Below are 15,057 nucleotides of genomic sequence, written 5' to 3' on the forward strand. Positions count from 1 at the left end.
GTAGCACAGGCATAATTTCTTCCCAACATATGCACGCACGCACGCACGCAAAGAGGGAGAGAGAGAGAACCATCTCCTTCCTGGTTCTCATCAGCAACAATCTGATTTGGACTTTCATTACCAATCAGAAATATTTCAAAGAGGGGCATCATTTTCCATTATAATATCAAAGCCTAATATTATGGATACTTATCTAGGGTTACACGAAAGGGGTTTCCAGCCACTTCTCCCTGTGATTCCTGCCACTTGACAAAAAAATGTGATATAAAGCTCACAGCATGATGAGCAAAAGTAATTTTGCAATGAGTGGTTGTCTCTGTTAGTCTCTGTACTTCATTCTAAGAATTTGCTCTCACTAACGTGTCTGATATTAGGCTACATTAAACACAGGCATGATCCCATGCACCTGTTCATTTGGCTTTTACCCAGACTCCTTTTGTCATTGAAACGGAATGTCCAAATTTATCTTATACCAAGAAATTACTAAAGCAGTTTTCTGCATGTTTTTGTTTATCAGTTTTTGTTTTTCTCTTTAAGTGAAATCTCAAAATTGTACCAGGAAGATTAAATTTATGGAAGTCCTGTAATGATGTTTTGCAGGAATTTATAGATATTTTAACTGATTTTATTAGTTTTACATGAGTGCTTCAGTGTGAGAAATGAACTAAGCATAACACCTTGACATAAAAACATATGTGCTGGGAGAATGCTGGATAAGAAATATTTTCAAAAACATCATAAAATTATTTTTATCTAATAAAAATAAATGGTGAAAAGATTCATCTAGTGCCACTATTTTTAAACTACTGCATACTTCTTTTTTAGAGAACTGCATACTTCTGTGAAATACTTGAACCTAACCTCTAATATATATGCTGCATCATCAATAGGGATCATTTACTTATTGAGTACTTTATGTAATGGGGAATGAATATGCTTGTGCTGTAATGAAGTCTAGAACATGATAAACAAGAGTAAAATGTTATTCTTAGATTTTCCATCTTAACTGCAAATCTTTTGAAATTCAGATCAGTTCTATTATCAAATACATGCTGAAAATCAAGCATGCATATAATACATTAGAACAGGGCTCGCCAACCTTTTGGACCTCAGGGACCAACAAACTCATAATTTTAAATCCCACAGACCATTAATACGAATCCAGCATGCTTCTTGCTGAAGCACCTGGACTCCCACTGACAGGATAGGGTCCTTCAGGTACTTAGCTGGGCTGTCTGTTTCTGCAACTTTAAATACTCAATGACTCATTTGGACCCATTTCCCACAGAAAACAAAACATCGGGATCTCTCATCCCTCTCCCTCCCCCCCCCTCTCTCTCATATCTCTCCCTTTCCCTTCTTTCTCTTTCTTTCTCTGTCTCTCCCCCTTCTCTTTCTCCCTCTTTCTCTTTCTCTCTCTCTCTCCCCCCCTGTCCCCAGGGGTGGGGGTAAAGGAACCTCTGAACTGGTGCTAGCTGGTGAGAATCTGATTTCCAGAGGCCGACGAGCCATGTGCTCAAGACCAGATGGCTGGCAGGGAGGTGGGGCAACAGGGGTGATACCGGTGGTGGATGGACTGATACGCACGGGAGATTGCGGCATCAGAACCTTTCCTGGGTGTTCCCTGGCTGGGGTGGGGGTAGGGGGAAAGGAACCTCTGAACTGGTTTTACCTCCTGCCTCTGCCCATCGAGGAGGTCGAGCAGCTGCCAGTGATGCCCTCAGGTGAAAACGTTGCAAGGGGGAGGCTCACCCCTCCCCTCAGGAGCCACAAAGTGCTCACCGCTCCTCTGGCATCTGCCAAACTTCTTTCTTCCCACTAAGCATGTGAGCGTTTCTGGCGAGGAGGGAGAGAAACAAGGTGGGAGGAGGCTTGGCAGCTGCCAGAGGGGCAGCAAGCGCTTTGAGACTCCTGAAGGGAGGGGTCAAGCCCCCCCCTCACAACATCTTCACCTGAGGGCATTGCTGGCAGCCACTTCCTGTGGCTCAGGAGGTCCGCGTTCTTCCCGCTGCTGCTCGGCCTCCTCAATGCGCAGAGGCAGGAGGCAGCAGCTACAACATGGGTTTGCTAGGGAGACTGAAAGATTGCTCCATCTCCCCGCCAGCCATCTGGTCTTCAGCATGTGGCTCGTCGGCCTCTGGACATCAGATTCCCACCATCCAGCACCAGTTCAGAGGTTCCTTTACCTCCACCCCCTCGCAGGCCAGGGAACACCCGGGAACGGCTCCAATGCCACAATCTCCCATGTGCTACCCTCCCTCCCTGCACACATCAGTCCATCTGCTGCCGATATCACCCCTGTTGCAGATATGGATGTGCTGTGGCCCACCAAAATTTTCTCACAAACCACCAGTGGGTCATGGCCCACCGGTTGGCGACCACTGCATTATACAACATAGTGCTGTTGTAAAAATAGTTCTGTTGGACAGATCAAGACTAATCTAGCATTCCATTTTTCTTTGTGAACACCAGTTTTCCTACAAAAGACATTAGACAAGATAACTAGCTCACAATTTCCCATCTTTCTCCTTAGTCCCTTTCTAAAAATGTGAGTCATGCTGTTTACTGTCCTTTTCTCTGGCATTAATCCTGACTTGAGAGACTAATGTGCTCACCCTAAAGGATCCACTGATGACCAGGTCTCTGACTCAAACATATTGGCCTACCTTGTAGGCTTTGTTATGGTTTAATTAAGATAATATTCCTCTCTAGCCAGAGGTGATGAATCAGGAAACTGCATCTGGTTCTGAGTTCTGCCACTGGATTAGGATTGTTCGCCTCTCTTACAGTAGCAAGAATGCAGTCCACAACCCAGAATGCTACAGAAATTATTTCTCTCCAAAACAAACTGTCTCTCCCTCTCCCTTTCAGTCTTTTTTCCCATCTTTTTAGTACCCCCGCTCCAGGGGCTGCCTCTTTCTTTTTCTACTCTGAGCTGCTGGAACCTGTAGTTCTGCTTTCCTGCACTTTGGTTCCAATTTTCTCCCCTTGAGACTACTACTCACTCCAAGTCATCTCCTACCCCTGTTAGATTTCGAGGGATAAGGTTCAGGGAGCACTTGCTAACATATCAAAGATCGGCTGCTTGCAGTCAATCACAGAAGTTATTATCCAAATGGAAGAGCCAGAACATCTCCAAGAGTAGAGAAACACAGCAGCAGCTATAAGTCTTTGTGTAATTTGCAACATGAAAATGCTGCTGATAAAGCAAGGCTCTGCTAACTATTTATTATTTTGGAAGAAGGTCACCAATTTCACATTTGAAATGAATAAGGATTTTCAAACTGATGTCATCAGAATCCCTTGTTTGTTTTTGTTATAGCAATTTACTTTCTCTAATCATAAAATCATAAGATATAAGGGATCTTGGAGATCATCTAACTCAATCTTCCACAAGGGATATACTATTATAGTAGGTCCTGAGATATAGCCATCCAGGTTTTGTTGAAATATTTCTAATGAAGCCATTTCATTAACTCAAGAGGCACTCTGTTCTGTTGTTAAACAGTTCTTAACACCAAGAAACGTTTTCTGATGTTCAATCAAAATTGAATGTGTACCAGGAAAAACAGTGGAAGGGAATCTTGGCAATACAGAGCTTTCCTGAGAGGAAGAAATACATTCCAGAGAGGAACCAAATTTAGAGACTATGGAGTTGTGGGGGGGAGGGGTAAAGAGGATAACCACACCTTAGAATCTCTCAGCATATATCTAAAACAGTAGATTATATCTATCTTGGCAAAATTCTGTCCAATAAAGAATTGGACTTGATTGGATTGCACTCTGTTGTTTTTGGCCTGGACCTGGCAATAATTCTTTGTAATTTAAAGTCTTTGTTTCTTATCCTATCTTATAAATAACTCTTAAAACTAAGATAAATATTCCCTTGTTTTCTATTGACCCGTGGCTTTTCTGGTCTATTTTCTAGTTCAAAACTGTATATCTAAATAAGTTCTATTTTTTTTTTTTTTTTTTACCAAATGTTACATTGGCTTTATATCTTAGACCAAGCGTCCCCAGCCTGCTACCTATTTGGAACTGGGCTGCATGTGAGGGGAGCTGCACGCTGGCCCGTCACTCATACAGCCCTCTTCCCCCCCCCCCAGCAGACCACCCAGCTGCAAAAGTTGGGAACTGCTGTCCTAGACTCAATGGTGACTGAATAAATTATATTTTTATTAAATATAGGTTCATTTTTTACATCTGAAATACAAGAGTACATTTGGTGTAACATGTTCTGACAGGATTGCAATGAATTCCTGGCTTTCACAGAGAAAAATGGAAGTTCATAAAATAGCACATTCAGTTCAGTAAAAGATAAGCAGGAATTCAGAGTGTGTCAGGGATGGGCGAAAGGTTTCAAGAAGTGTTCCATTTTACACAGTTATCAGTACAAGAGAATGCAGAACACAATGGCAAAGAATATCATATTCTGTGATATTCTTAGTCATAGAATATTAGCATTCTAGAGGTTTCCCGTCTTAGAAAAGAAAAACAGAATATTTCTGGACTGAAGAAAAAAGGGGAAGGAGGACTAAATAATTACCATACACAGAGATTTTGTTTCTGAAGGTCAGGGTCAGATGGTTTCTTCAATATTTGGAAGAGAAAGACCATAGTAATTGCTTTTCAGTAGACTTTGGCTGGGTCTGCTCATTTTTTAACTTGACTTGTTAAAATTGCAGTTGTTCAAGAATCAGGGACTCAAATCAGTTCAAAGGGTGAGTATTGTGCGTATCTTTTTGTCTGATTCTGGAATCAGCTAATCAGGTGAAGACAGCTGGCTCTTCTAGGATTCAAATGCAGCCAAGGATCCAAGACAATTGTTCCTCTAAAATCTAAGAAGCCATTCTACTAAGTTCAGCCTCTGACTGTATTATGCGCCCAGTCCATGGGAAGACCCTTAACAGATTTCATCTCAGATTTCCTGAGCTAAAATCCATTCCCTGCTTGTAGGTCTTGCCTCACTCAGCTAAAATCTTGCTTCAGAGGAGGTAAAAAGGTAATCCATACACCCACACACCCCAAAAGGCAAAAGATTAGTAAGTGAGGAAGAGAAAGTTTTCTAAAGTTCAATTATGGAAAGAAATAAAAAAGGAGATGAGATGAGTGGGGTTTTCCTTCTTTTATACATGTGTGCCTTGACATGCAAATATTACAAGTACAGATAGTCCTTTTGAGAAATAAAACAAAAAAGTAACAGAGTCAAATGAAAGAGATTGCAAAAGAAGCAAAACGTGGAAAAAAATTGATCCAGGTGATTCTGTTAGGTTGAAGGCATTCCTTCTAGCCTGAATAAAAGATTTACTCAAAGCTTTATGGCTCTGAAAAGATTTGCCAGGCTTCTTTTAATTAACAGCAACATTCTAAAGAATAGCAGGTAAATATGCCTATTGGTCTAACAAAGAAAAGTTGTAGGTTGAATTTATATTTCTGACAATACTTTATTAAACAGGTATCTTTTTGCAACATTTGCCAATGTTTTACCAAAACATGGTAATAAATACCAATCAAGCTGAAGGATATACAGTTTTATTTCGTAAAAATCTTTTTAGTGATTTTTAACATAATTTTACTGGAATCATGTACAGTATGGAACAGCCTTATGAAAAGGGCTATTGAAGGCATCTTTCTTTTTTTCAAAATATTTGGATCCTTTTCCCAACCAGATATGCCCACCAAACTCCTTCTAGTACACAACTGTATTAATTTTACTGTACGAAGATACAGTCTGCTGCAACAAGATGTTTTGGCTATCTCATTTTCAGTAAGACTACTAGCTCTAATGACAAATTACTGAAGTGTAATATATTGAATATTGAAACAGTGTGACTGTACTTCAGAACTTTGAGGGATTTAATCAGGTACCACAGTGCACTATTCATTACTACTTAATAACAATCCCATCATCAGCAGTACTATTGATACTAAATATAATTACCTATTATACTATTTCAGGGTGTAGTTTTTAGTGATGGTTTGTTGTGTCAAATGAAAAATCAGGCTACCTGAAATATTGAATCTAAACATTAGCTGAAACACAATAGCATGCAATACCTAGTATCCTAGGAAAGACTTTTTGAGACTCTACAAGACCAGTCCTGAGTAATGCAAAATAGTAAGCTAACTGTTAATATGGATGTGTTGGCCATTTATAGATGTGGTGATCAAATGTTTGATGCCAGTAGTAATCTGTTTTAAAGCAGCTATTTCATATTTTATTTCATATTTTAAGGAGCTATTTACATTTTCTTGTTCAATTTACAACAGAATAGTTAGATTGATTTTCTTTCTCCAGAATTAATTTTCCCATGGTCCTTGTATCCCCTCCTGTACAATTTTGTTGAAAATTGCAGTTCTTTTTTTCTAAATGTACATATCGAAGATTTTCCCTGTAGGACATGCTATCAAACAGAACCGGTTAATTGTTTTTCTTAAACAAGCAGTAATATGCAGACTTGAATAAATGAAATAGTTGAACGCAGCTAACCTTTTCCAGTTACCTCTGAGTTCCACATATTGGTTTGATGTCACTCTGTGATTTATTTTTTATTTCTCACCATGGAGGCCTCCATTTTCTTTTTTAATAACTAAGTGTGCCTGTTTGCTGCAGATGAAGCAGATTGATTCTGGATTTTCTCTGTGAGTTGAGCTGTTAAATAAATACCACAGGGGTGAAATAGTGTTGACCTCTGAAAAGTTTCTTTTTTTATTTGAAGGATCCCTCTCAGCATGGAATGATGTGTTGTAATGAATGTTTCTCTACCTTCTCTGCAGGTTTTGATAAAGCTTTCTATAAAGAGCATAACACTTTATGCCAATTGTTACTAGCATATACATTATTATTATTATTATTATTATTATTATTATTATTATTATTATTATTATTATTATTATTATTATTATTATTATTATTATGCTGAATTATGTTTCCCTTAAATTGAATCAGCATTTTATCATGTTTCTTCCTAATATATGGTTGGTTACAACTCCACATTAAAAATCTAAGATCATGGCATTCAGTCCCATCACTTCCTGTCAAAAAGAAGGGGAAGAAATGGAAGTAGTGACATTTTATTTTCTTTGCTCCAATATCACTGCAGACTGCAGCCATAAAATTAAAAGACACTTGCTCCTTGGGAGGAAAGCTTTGGCAAACCAAGGCTACATATTAAAAAGCAGAGATATAGTATATTGTACTGTATAGTCAAAGCTGTGATTTTCCAAGTAGAAATGTGAGAGTTGGGTCAAAAAAAATGGCTGAATGCTGAAGAATTAATGCTTTTGAATTGTGATGTTAGAGAAAACTTTTGAGAGTTGCTTGGACTGCAAAGAGGTCAAATCAGACAATCCTAAAGAAATCAACTCCGACTGTTCTTTGGAAGGACAGATACTGAAGTTAAAACTCAAATACTTTGGCCATCTAATAAGAAGAGATAACCCATTAGAAAAGACCCTGATGATGGGAAGTATTGATGACAAAAAGAGAACAGGATGGCAGAGGGTGAAATGGTTTGATAATGTCATTGGCACAATGAAGATGAATTTGAGCAAACTCCAGGAGACAATGGAGGATGGGGAGTACAGCTTGCTATGGTTCATGGAATCACAAAGAGTCAGATGACTCTTAGTGAATGAGCAACAAAAACCATAAATATTGAATTAATAACTGAATTTTATATACTTACCCTGTAATATACTTTGAATATGTTTATATTTTTGGGACAAGAGAATATTTGATAGACAACTGTATTCCTTGAAATACATTTCTCAATAAATGGCATCATTAACCTTAAAGCTTGATATCTAGTGAAGTCCTAAGGCTGTTTAGCTATAGAAATTGTTTAATTTTCAATGATTTAATTATTAAAATTCCATTATTATTATTATTATGAGAGAATTACTTTGTTTAAAATATATGACATTCATTATCTGGAGCCGTAGTTTTACAATCCTACAGCAAATATTTGAATTGAACCTAGGTGAGGCATGCTTAATAAATGTGTTCAAGATTTCAAAATGTATGAAAACAATAAAAAGCACAGATTTAATTGTAAACTTAAATTTGTTATACTTATTAAACATTTTCCCTTTTCTCCCATTTGTAGATCTACCACCCCCACCAGTGCCACCTCCAGCTATAAAATCTCCTACTGCCCAGTCCAAATCTCAAGTGGATATCCGCCCTGTGATGTTGCCAAAGTTGTCCTCTATAGAACCAAGAACAGAAAGAGCAGTTGAAAGAAAAGGAATAGGCTATAAAGGAAAAGAAGGTTCTGATGGCTGTCAGCATTCTGATATGTGGACATGTTCAGGGGATCGTAGAGAATCACAGGAACAGCAAAGTGATAGTAAGCTAAGAGGAAACAAACCAGCAAGAAGAGATGGCACACCAGCAAAAACACATCCTCTCCCAGGTAATGCATTGATTTTATTTCCAATATTTATGAATGACTATGTTGCACGTTAACACAGACACTAAAGCATATTTCACACTGACATAAAAATTTCAGAGGGGATTATGCATAGCACAGTATCTTAAATCTTTAAATTATATAATAGTAAAAAACAAAACAAATAGTACAAAACTCTATTCAACAGGAAAGAAATTAAACAATCGATAGATCCTAATTTTCTCCTATGCAGTGTTGTGTAGTTACTTCTAGGTTATCTCTATGACCCTATTTTCCCGACTTCATTAAAAGCAGTCATATTCCTAGAAGCAAGGAAAAAAGAAAAAAAAGCACTCAAGCAAATTCAGCTTTTGGTAACAGTGTGTTAAGATGACAAAATGAGAGTTAATTAGTCATTACACATAAGTGTGTAATGTAGACAACAAATATTGAACAAGGAAATCATTGGTAAGTCATATTGAGCTGCTCTGTTTTTCTAGAACAATCAGTAAAGTCTACAACAAAAATCTCTACCAGAGATTTATCCAGGCTACCTGTTTGATATCAGCTAACTTAAACATGAAAGAGTATACTAGAAACTGAGAAAATTACATAAATGAACATCAAAGCAAGAAGTATGTGACAATGGGTTAGAATAAGGAGAAGTCACTAGGAAGTTTTTTATACCTTTTGCTTTACAGTTTATATATTAATGGCAAAAAGCAAGTGGCAAAACTTGCTGCTGAAATTGAAACACTGTTAATGATTAATTTATTATCTTCTAAAACATGGCCACCAACCTTTTGGACCTCAGGGACCACCAAACTCATAATTTTAAATCCCAGGGACCACTAATATGAATTTTGACTGACAGTGGCTTGCTGACATTTGTGGAAGATAGATAGGTAGGTAGGTAGGTAGGTAGGTAGATAGATCTGTTCTGATCTGATCTAACCTGTCTCTCTCCCTCCCCTCCCTCTCTCTCTCACACACAAAACAGACAGAGGCAGGGGTGGGATTCAAATTTCTTAACAACTGGTTCTGTGAGCATGGCCTAATTTGTTGGTGTGGCTTGGTGGGTCATGTGACTGGTTGGGCATGGCTTGTATGTATATATTATAAATATTTATATAAATATTGATTTTTTTATTAAAAAAGAGCAACTTTTGCCCAAAATCAGGCAGAGCAGGCAGGCAGATTGAGTTGCTCACAGAATCACAGATTCATTCGGAGATCTATCTTTCTGCTGTTGGCTAGCTGAGCGTGTCACATAAAATTTGCTTGCAAGCAAATTCACAAAATTAACTCGCAACACACCATGTATGTAAATATTGAATTTTTTATTAAAGAAGAGCAACTTTTACCCAAAATCAGGCAAAGCAGGTAGGCAAATTGAGTTGCTTACACAATCACAGATTCACTTAGAGATCTGTGTTTCTGTCATCGGCTAGCTGAGTCTGCATTGCTTCAGTCCTAAGGAAGGTTTGGCTCTGCTTAAAAGCAGAGCGAAGATCTAAAGATTAGCTAGAAAACAAGAAATCCAACCATTTCCTGCTTTTTAGCTAATCTAAATCTCCTGGCACAGCAGAAAAGCTGATGGTCAAAAAAAGGAAAAATAGCAACTTAGCAGGCAAGTTTGCAAGGTGAGGAGCGAGTGGGCAGGGAGGACAGGCCATGTGGGCGGTGCAGCCTTGTGTTCCCATGCAGCCTGGATTAATTGCTTTGGGGGGTGCTCTGGGGGTGACATTTCTCTGTGGACCACCAAAAATTTTTCATTCTAGAACAGTCTTTAAAATACTAGTAAAAATCTTTGTACATTGATTAATGATTCATAGAATTTTTGAGTTGGAACTTCACAATGTATATCTTTCTTACACTATGTATTTATGTCAATAATAAATCTTCATTTCATAAAACTCATCCTAGCCAACACCTATCTAAACTTGTATCAGAATCACTGTATTTAAGATAAAATGACATTTCTGGAAGTCCGAGAACTAAGTAAGATTTAGATTAACAACTATATATAGTAAAATATGAGGCAGCACATACTTTTTATTCAGTAAATATTCAGAGTTGAATATTTTCCATTCTCTAATACTAAGGGCTGTTAGTAGCCAGTTATTGCAAATACTGAGATAAATGGGTTAGTGATTTCAGATTATAATCTATTCAGAGGCATGTTTGTTTGTTTGTTTGTTTCCACATTTTTCAGCCACCCTCCCCTCATTTCTCTCAGAGAGTGACCAAAATATGATACAAAAATATTATTCACCAAATTTTAACTAAATCAGTTCTTATAAGTTTTGTAAGTAAGAAGACAGCTAAACTAACCTTAAGGGGAGCACTTACTACAACATAAGTACACCACTGAAAAACAGTACCCGCCAGATGATTTATGGATGCCATAAACAGTTTGTTATAGTATTACTGTAGTGCATGATTTATTCTGATTAGTGGAGATGATCCTGTAAGTTCCTGAATGCCAAATCACATGGTGCTTCATAGCAATCAACCTCCAAAGTTTTACCAACTTGGAATGTAAACAGATAATTTTGCCCATTCAAGAGGACTTCAAAGTCTTTCAGAGTCTTTCTTTAAATCAATTTGACCTGAACTCTTATCATTTAAAAATGTTTAGAAACAACACTTATGCTTGGTATGTGAGCATTTTATCTAAGGCATTACTAACATATGTGCATATCTTTTTAGAGGATATTTTGCCATACTGTAGACCAACATTTCCAACATCTAATAATACCAGAGATCCTAGTTCTTCAAGTTCCATGTCATCCAGAGGATCAGGAAGTAGACAAAAGGCAGAGCAAGCAAACTTAAGTCGAAGAAATATTGCAGAAATGCAGGTATTTGGAACTTATGATCAAGGAGAAGATGAAGATGAATTGCAGGTAATATGAATTTCAATAATTATTAGAAATATGAAAATCTTTGTGGTGACCTAAAAGTTTATCCTCAAAGCAGAGCATTCTTTAATTCATAGTTTACAGAATTTTAGAGTTATAGTAGAAAAACTGTAATTAAAGTTCTACTGTAGCTTCATATTTATTTAATGCCCAGTAAATCTGTAAAATGTTGAACTTTTTTACAGGTTTTGCTCTTTATTATCAATATATGATATACAGTCTGAAATGTATAATGGTGTATCATATAATCATAAAAAGCAAGGCATCAAAGACCTTTGAAATTTAAATATTATATTAGAGCCATAATTATAATGAACTAATTGTTGTACTTCCTGATTAGAAGGATCATTAGAAAACAAAAATCTAATTACAGATTGTCCTCAACTTATGACTACAATTGAGCCCAAAATTTCTGTTGCTAAATGAGACATTTGTTAAGTGAATATTGCTCCGTTGTACGACCTTTCTTGCCATAGTTATTAAGTGAATTATTGCAGTCGTTAAGTTAGTAACATAGTTGTTAAATGAATTTGGCTTCCCCATTGATTTGCTTGTCACAAGAAATGATCACATGATTCCAGGACACTACAACACAAGTCATAAATATGAGTCAATTGCCAAGCATCTGAATTTTGATCACATGACCGTGGAGAGGCCGCAATGATCATAAGTGTGAAAAATAGTCATAACTCATTTTTTTCAGTGATTTGTAATTTTGAACAGACACTAAATGAACTATTGTAAATCAAGGACTACCTGTATTTAAAAGAATTTAAAAAAACTTAATGTTTTGACTGCCTATTTTTTTATACATACCATTTCTGAAATGGGTCATAAAAATATTTGAGAAATATAATGCATAGTAATTTTTGTTATTGTTTTACAGGAGACCGAAAGCTGAAGAAGAGATGTACTGTAACACATTTCTGAAACTTAATCACAAAGATATCACTTAAGATGCCTCAAGTCTGATGATATTTGATGCCAGAAAGAATAATGTTCAGTGCAATCAGAATGAACACTTTTTCATGTTTTTTGTCTTATTGTCAGAATCTTTATTTTAAAGCTCTTTTAAAAATAAAATTATTAATATGCCATGTTTATTTTAGGTAATGAAGAGGGTGTTTGATCTGTCCATGAGACCAATTAAGCTGCTTTTTTTTTGGTGCTATGTTTTTGGACAAAAAAAGAAAGTGGTTGATTTCTTTCATTGGAAACAAAGCAGTACAATGTAGAGAAGTCGCCAGTTGCATTTATAAACCCTTATAAAAGGGATAGTCAGCCTGATACTTTTCCAGACATTTTAGATTAAAACTCCCATCAACCAATATGGGTAGTATTATCAAAATTCATGAGGGTACTAGGTTGTCACCACCTAGTATAAACTGCCACTGATAACCAATAAAATGTTGCAAATAATTACAACTAGACAGAAGACACAATGTTATTACACAGGCTGTATTTCTGTCTGTGGCATTGCTTTCCGCCAGTCACATCCTTTTGTTATCAAAGTACAAATTTATTCAATTTGGATTATGGTGGCATATTGTGTAAATACATAAACAGTTTTTGAATTCCTTTAGTAATTTAATTTGTCTAGAGCCTAACCCATTTAATCATTGCATTCTTTACTTCAAGTGTTCTTTGGGATAGGAAGAAAGCATGTCAGTGAGAACTTGGCAGTTGCATTATAATTTAAGTTTATCAGAAGAGTCAAGCAGTTGTTGGCCTCAATCAATGCTATTTAAAATATGTTTTAAAAGCAATGGACATTTTGAACTATCATTGAGAAAGATATCAACCTGACTGGCCCAATCTCAGACCTCTACTTTATAGTGTCAGTTTACCTTAAATAAAAAAAGTGCCACTGAATGGTTGTTTTGTTCTTGGGGTTTCTTTGGGGGAGGGTGTGTTTGATTTTTTTTAATGCACTGTTTATTTTTTTATTATTTTTTATTTTTTGGTTTTAAAAGCACAATCACTAAACTTTATTTGTAAAACATTGTAACTATTAATAGTTTTTGTCTTACTGTAAGATGCTAAGACTTTGTGTTCTTTTTTCATACTTTATTAATGTTCTGTGTTTGTATTGAAAATATTTGAATGCTTCACAGATGGTAAAGGTAGCAAAGCTTAAGAATGGACCATAAGCAGAACATTGTATCATCTTAAGGATTTAAAATTCTTGAGTTTATGGTGGCTTATCTTGATATTGAATTTCCACAGAAACTGAAATAGAGCCATTAGTTCCTTTTGAAATTACAGGATGATATCCTCTGTAGATTTTTATTATCTTTTTTGTAATTATAAATATATTTTTTGTCATCGATGCTAATGGAAAACTGTGTATTTGTTTATGGACAATTTTCAGGCCTAGCCTCATCAGGAAAAAATAAAAAAATCATACTTTGGTATTTACTGAGGGCTAAAAAAAATTCATTTAGTCAATTTTTAAGAAAAAGTTACCATAAAAAGAGTACAGTACTGAGGGAACAGCCCATGTGATTGTTTTTCATTATGTTGATGTAAAAAAACTTCCATATTTTAGCCATACTTTTGCATACCAAGGAATCAGTAATCATAAAAGTAATTTTTGTCACATTATTTATTAAAAACATTCTCAAATACATCATTTTCTTGTCAAGATCTGTTTTGTCCAGAACTTTCTTAAAAGCTTTCTTAAATTTTGTATTATTGGATATAAAATCAAATGGTCATTTTCATTGTGAATCAAAGAAAAAAAAAGTAATGTTATAAACAATAAAACATTAGAATTATATGGTCAGAAATTTCATAAAAGCTGACTTTGCAATGATAAAACTCAGTTGGAGATGATTTATTCTGGATTCTCTACCCAAAGGGCCAATTTACTTATATTGAAAACTTACTGGATCTCTTAGTTCTAAGCCACCGAGAGATAAGTTTTATTAGCAAGATAAGTTTTATTATTATTATTATTAAGTCCAAATGCAGCACTGAAAGCAACCATTCAGTTATGTGGAGTTTTAAAAAAAACCCAGTGTGGTTTACTGGAAAATATTATTCCATCCTACAAATCCTTATTACTAGAAACTAGAATAAGGAAGTTTCCTGCCAAGAATGCTTTACTTCTCACTGGCGTTTAGTATGACTGATCACTAATTTTGAAAGCTCTGGGGTTTGCTTTCAACAAATTTGAGTACTTTTGGGTGTGGTTCAGGTTTGAATGATCGGTGCGGTTCTTAGAGATACTGTTGGGAAATAATTTTGCTTGACATAAGGTTTGCTTTCAACAAATTTGAGTACTTTTTGGAGTGGTTCAGGTTTGAATGTTCAATACAATATACAAGATGTTCTTGGAAATATTGGGAAATAATTTTGCTTGAGGACATGACCAGTGTGGTTTCAGCCAGTGAGCTGATCAGTAAACGTGTAACCATGAGATTGATTTCTGACAGCCAGCTGATTAATCTGACCAGCATGGACAGAGTACTGTCTTACTTGTTTCCAAAGTATGTATCTTTCTTCCCAGTAATAGTCTCAGATTGTTAATTTCCTGCCAGGAGTAGTAGAAAAGCAGTGATTTTACTTTGGAAATTTTCCCATTCACTACCAGCAACCCTTCTACAATCAATTGAACAACCAAAAAGCAATAAACTGTAAGGAGGTTGCTGGGACAGAAAGATTCCTTTGTTTCCCATTTGTGACATTGTTACCTGAAGAATATTGTTTTGCAATTCCTGGATATCATGCCTGGATTA

At 36.1% G+C, this 15,057-nt stretch overlaps 1 protein-coding gene across 5 annotated transcripts in view; it reads left to right on the plus strand.

Annotated features, from left to right (window-relative positions):
• Positions 1–13,946, plus strand: part of ROBO1 (roundabout guidance receptor 1) — a 311,709-nt gene extending 297,763 nt beyond the window's left edge. For all 5 annotated transcript variants that reach the window (XM_087937498.1, XM_026700668.2, XM_087937500.1 and 2 more), the window contains 3 exons: positions 8,109–8,417; positions 11,106–11,302; positions 12,204–13,946. In XM_087937498.1, the coding sequence (XP_087793624.1) occupies positions 8,109–8,417; positions 11,106–11,302; positions 12,204–12,218 (521 nt within the window). In that variant the 3' untranslated portion in view covers positions 12,219–13,946. The remainder of the gene's footprint in view (positions 1–8,108; positions 8,418–11,105; positions 11,303–12,203) is intronic.
• The last annotated feature ends 1,111 nt before the right edge of the window (positions 13,947–15,057 follow it).

Source organism: Pseudonaja textilis, chromosome 7 (assembly GCF_049901715.1).
Source record: "Pseudonaja textilis isolate UNSWEBS1 chromosome 7, rPseTex1.2, whole genome shotgun sequence".
NCBI lineage: Eukaryota > Metazoa > Chordata > Lepidosauria > Squamata > Elapidae > Pseudonaja > Pseudonaja textilis.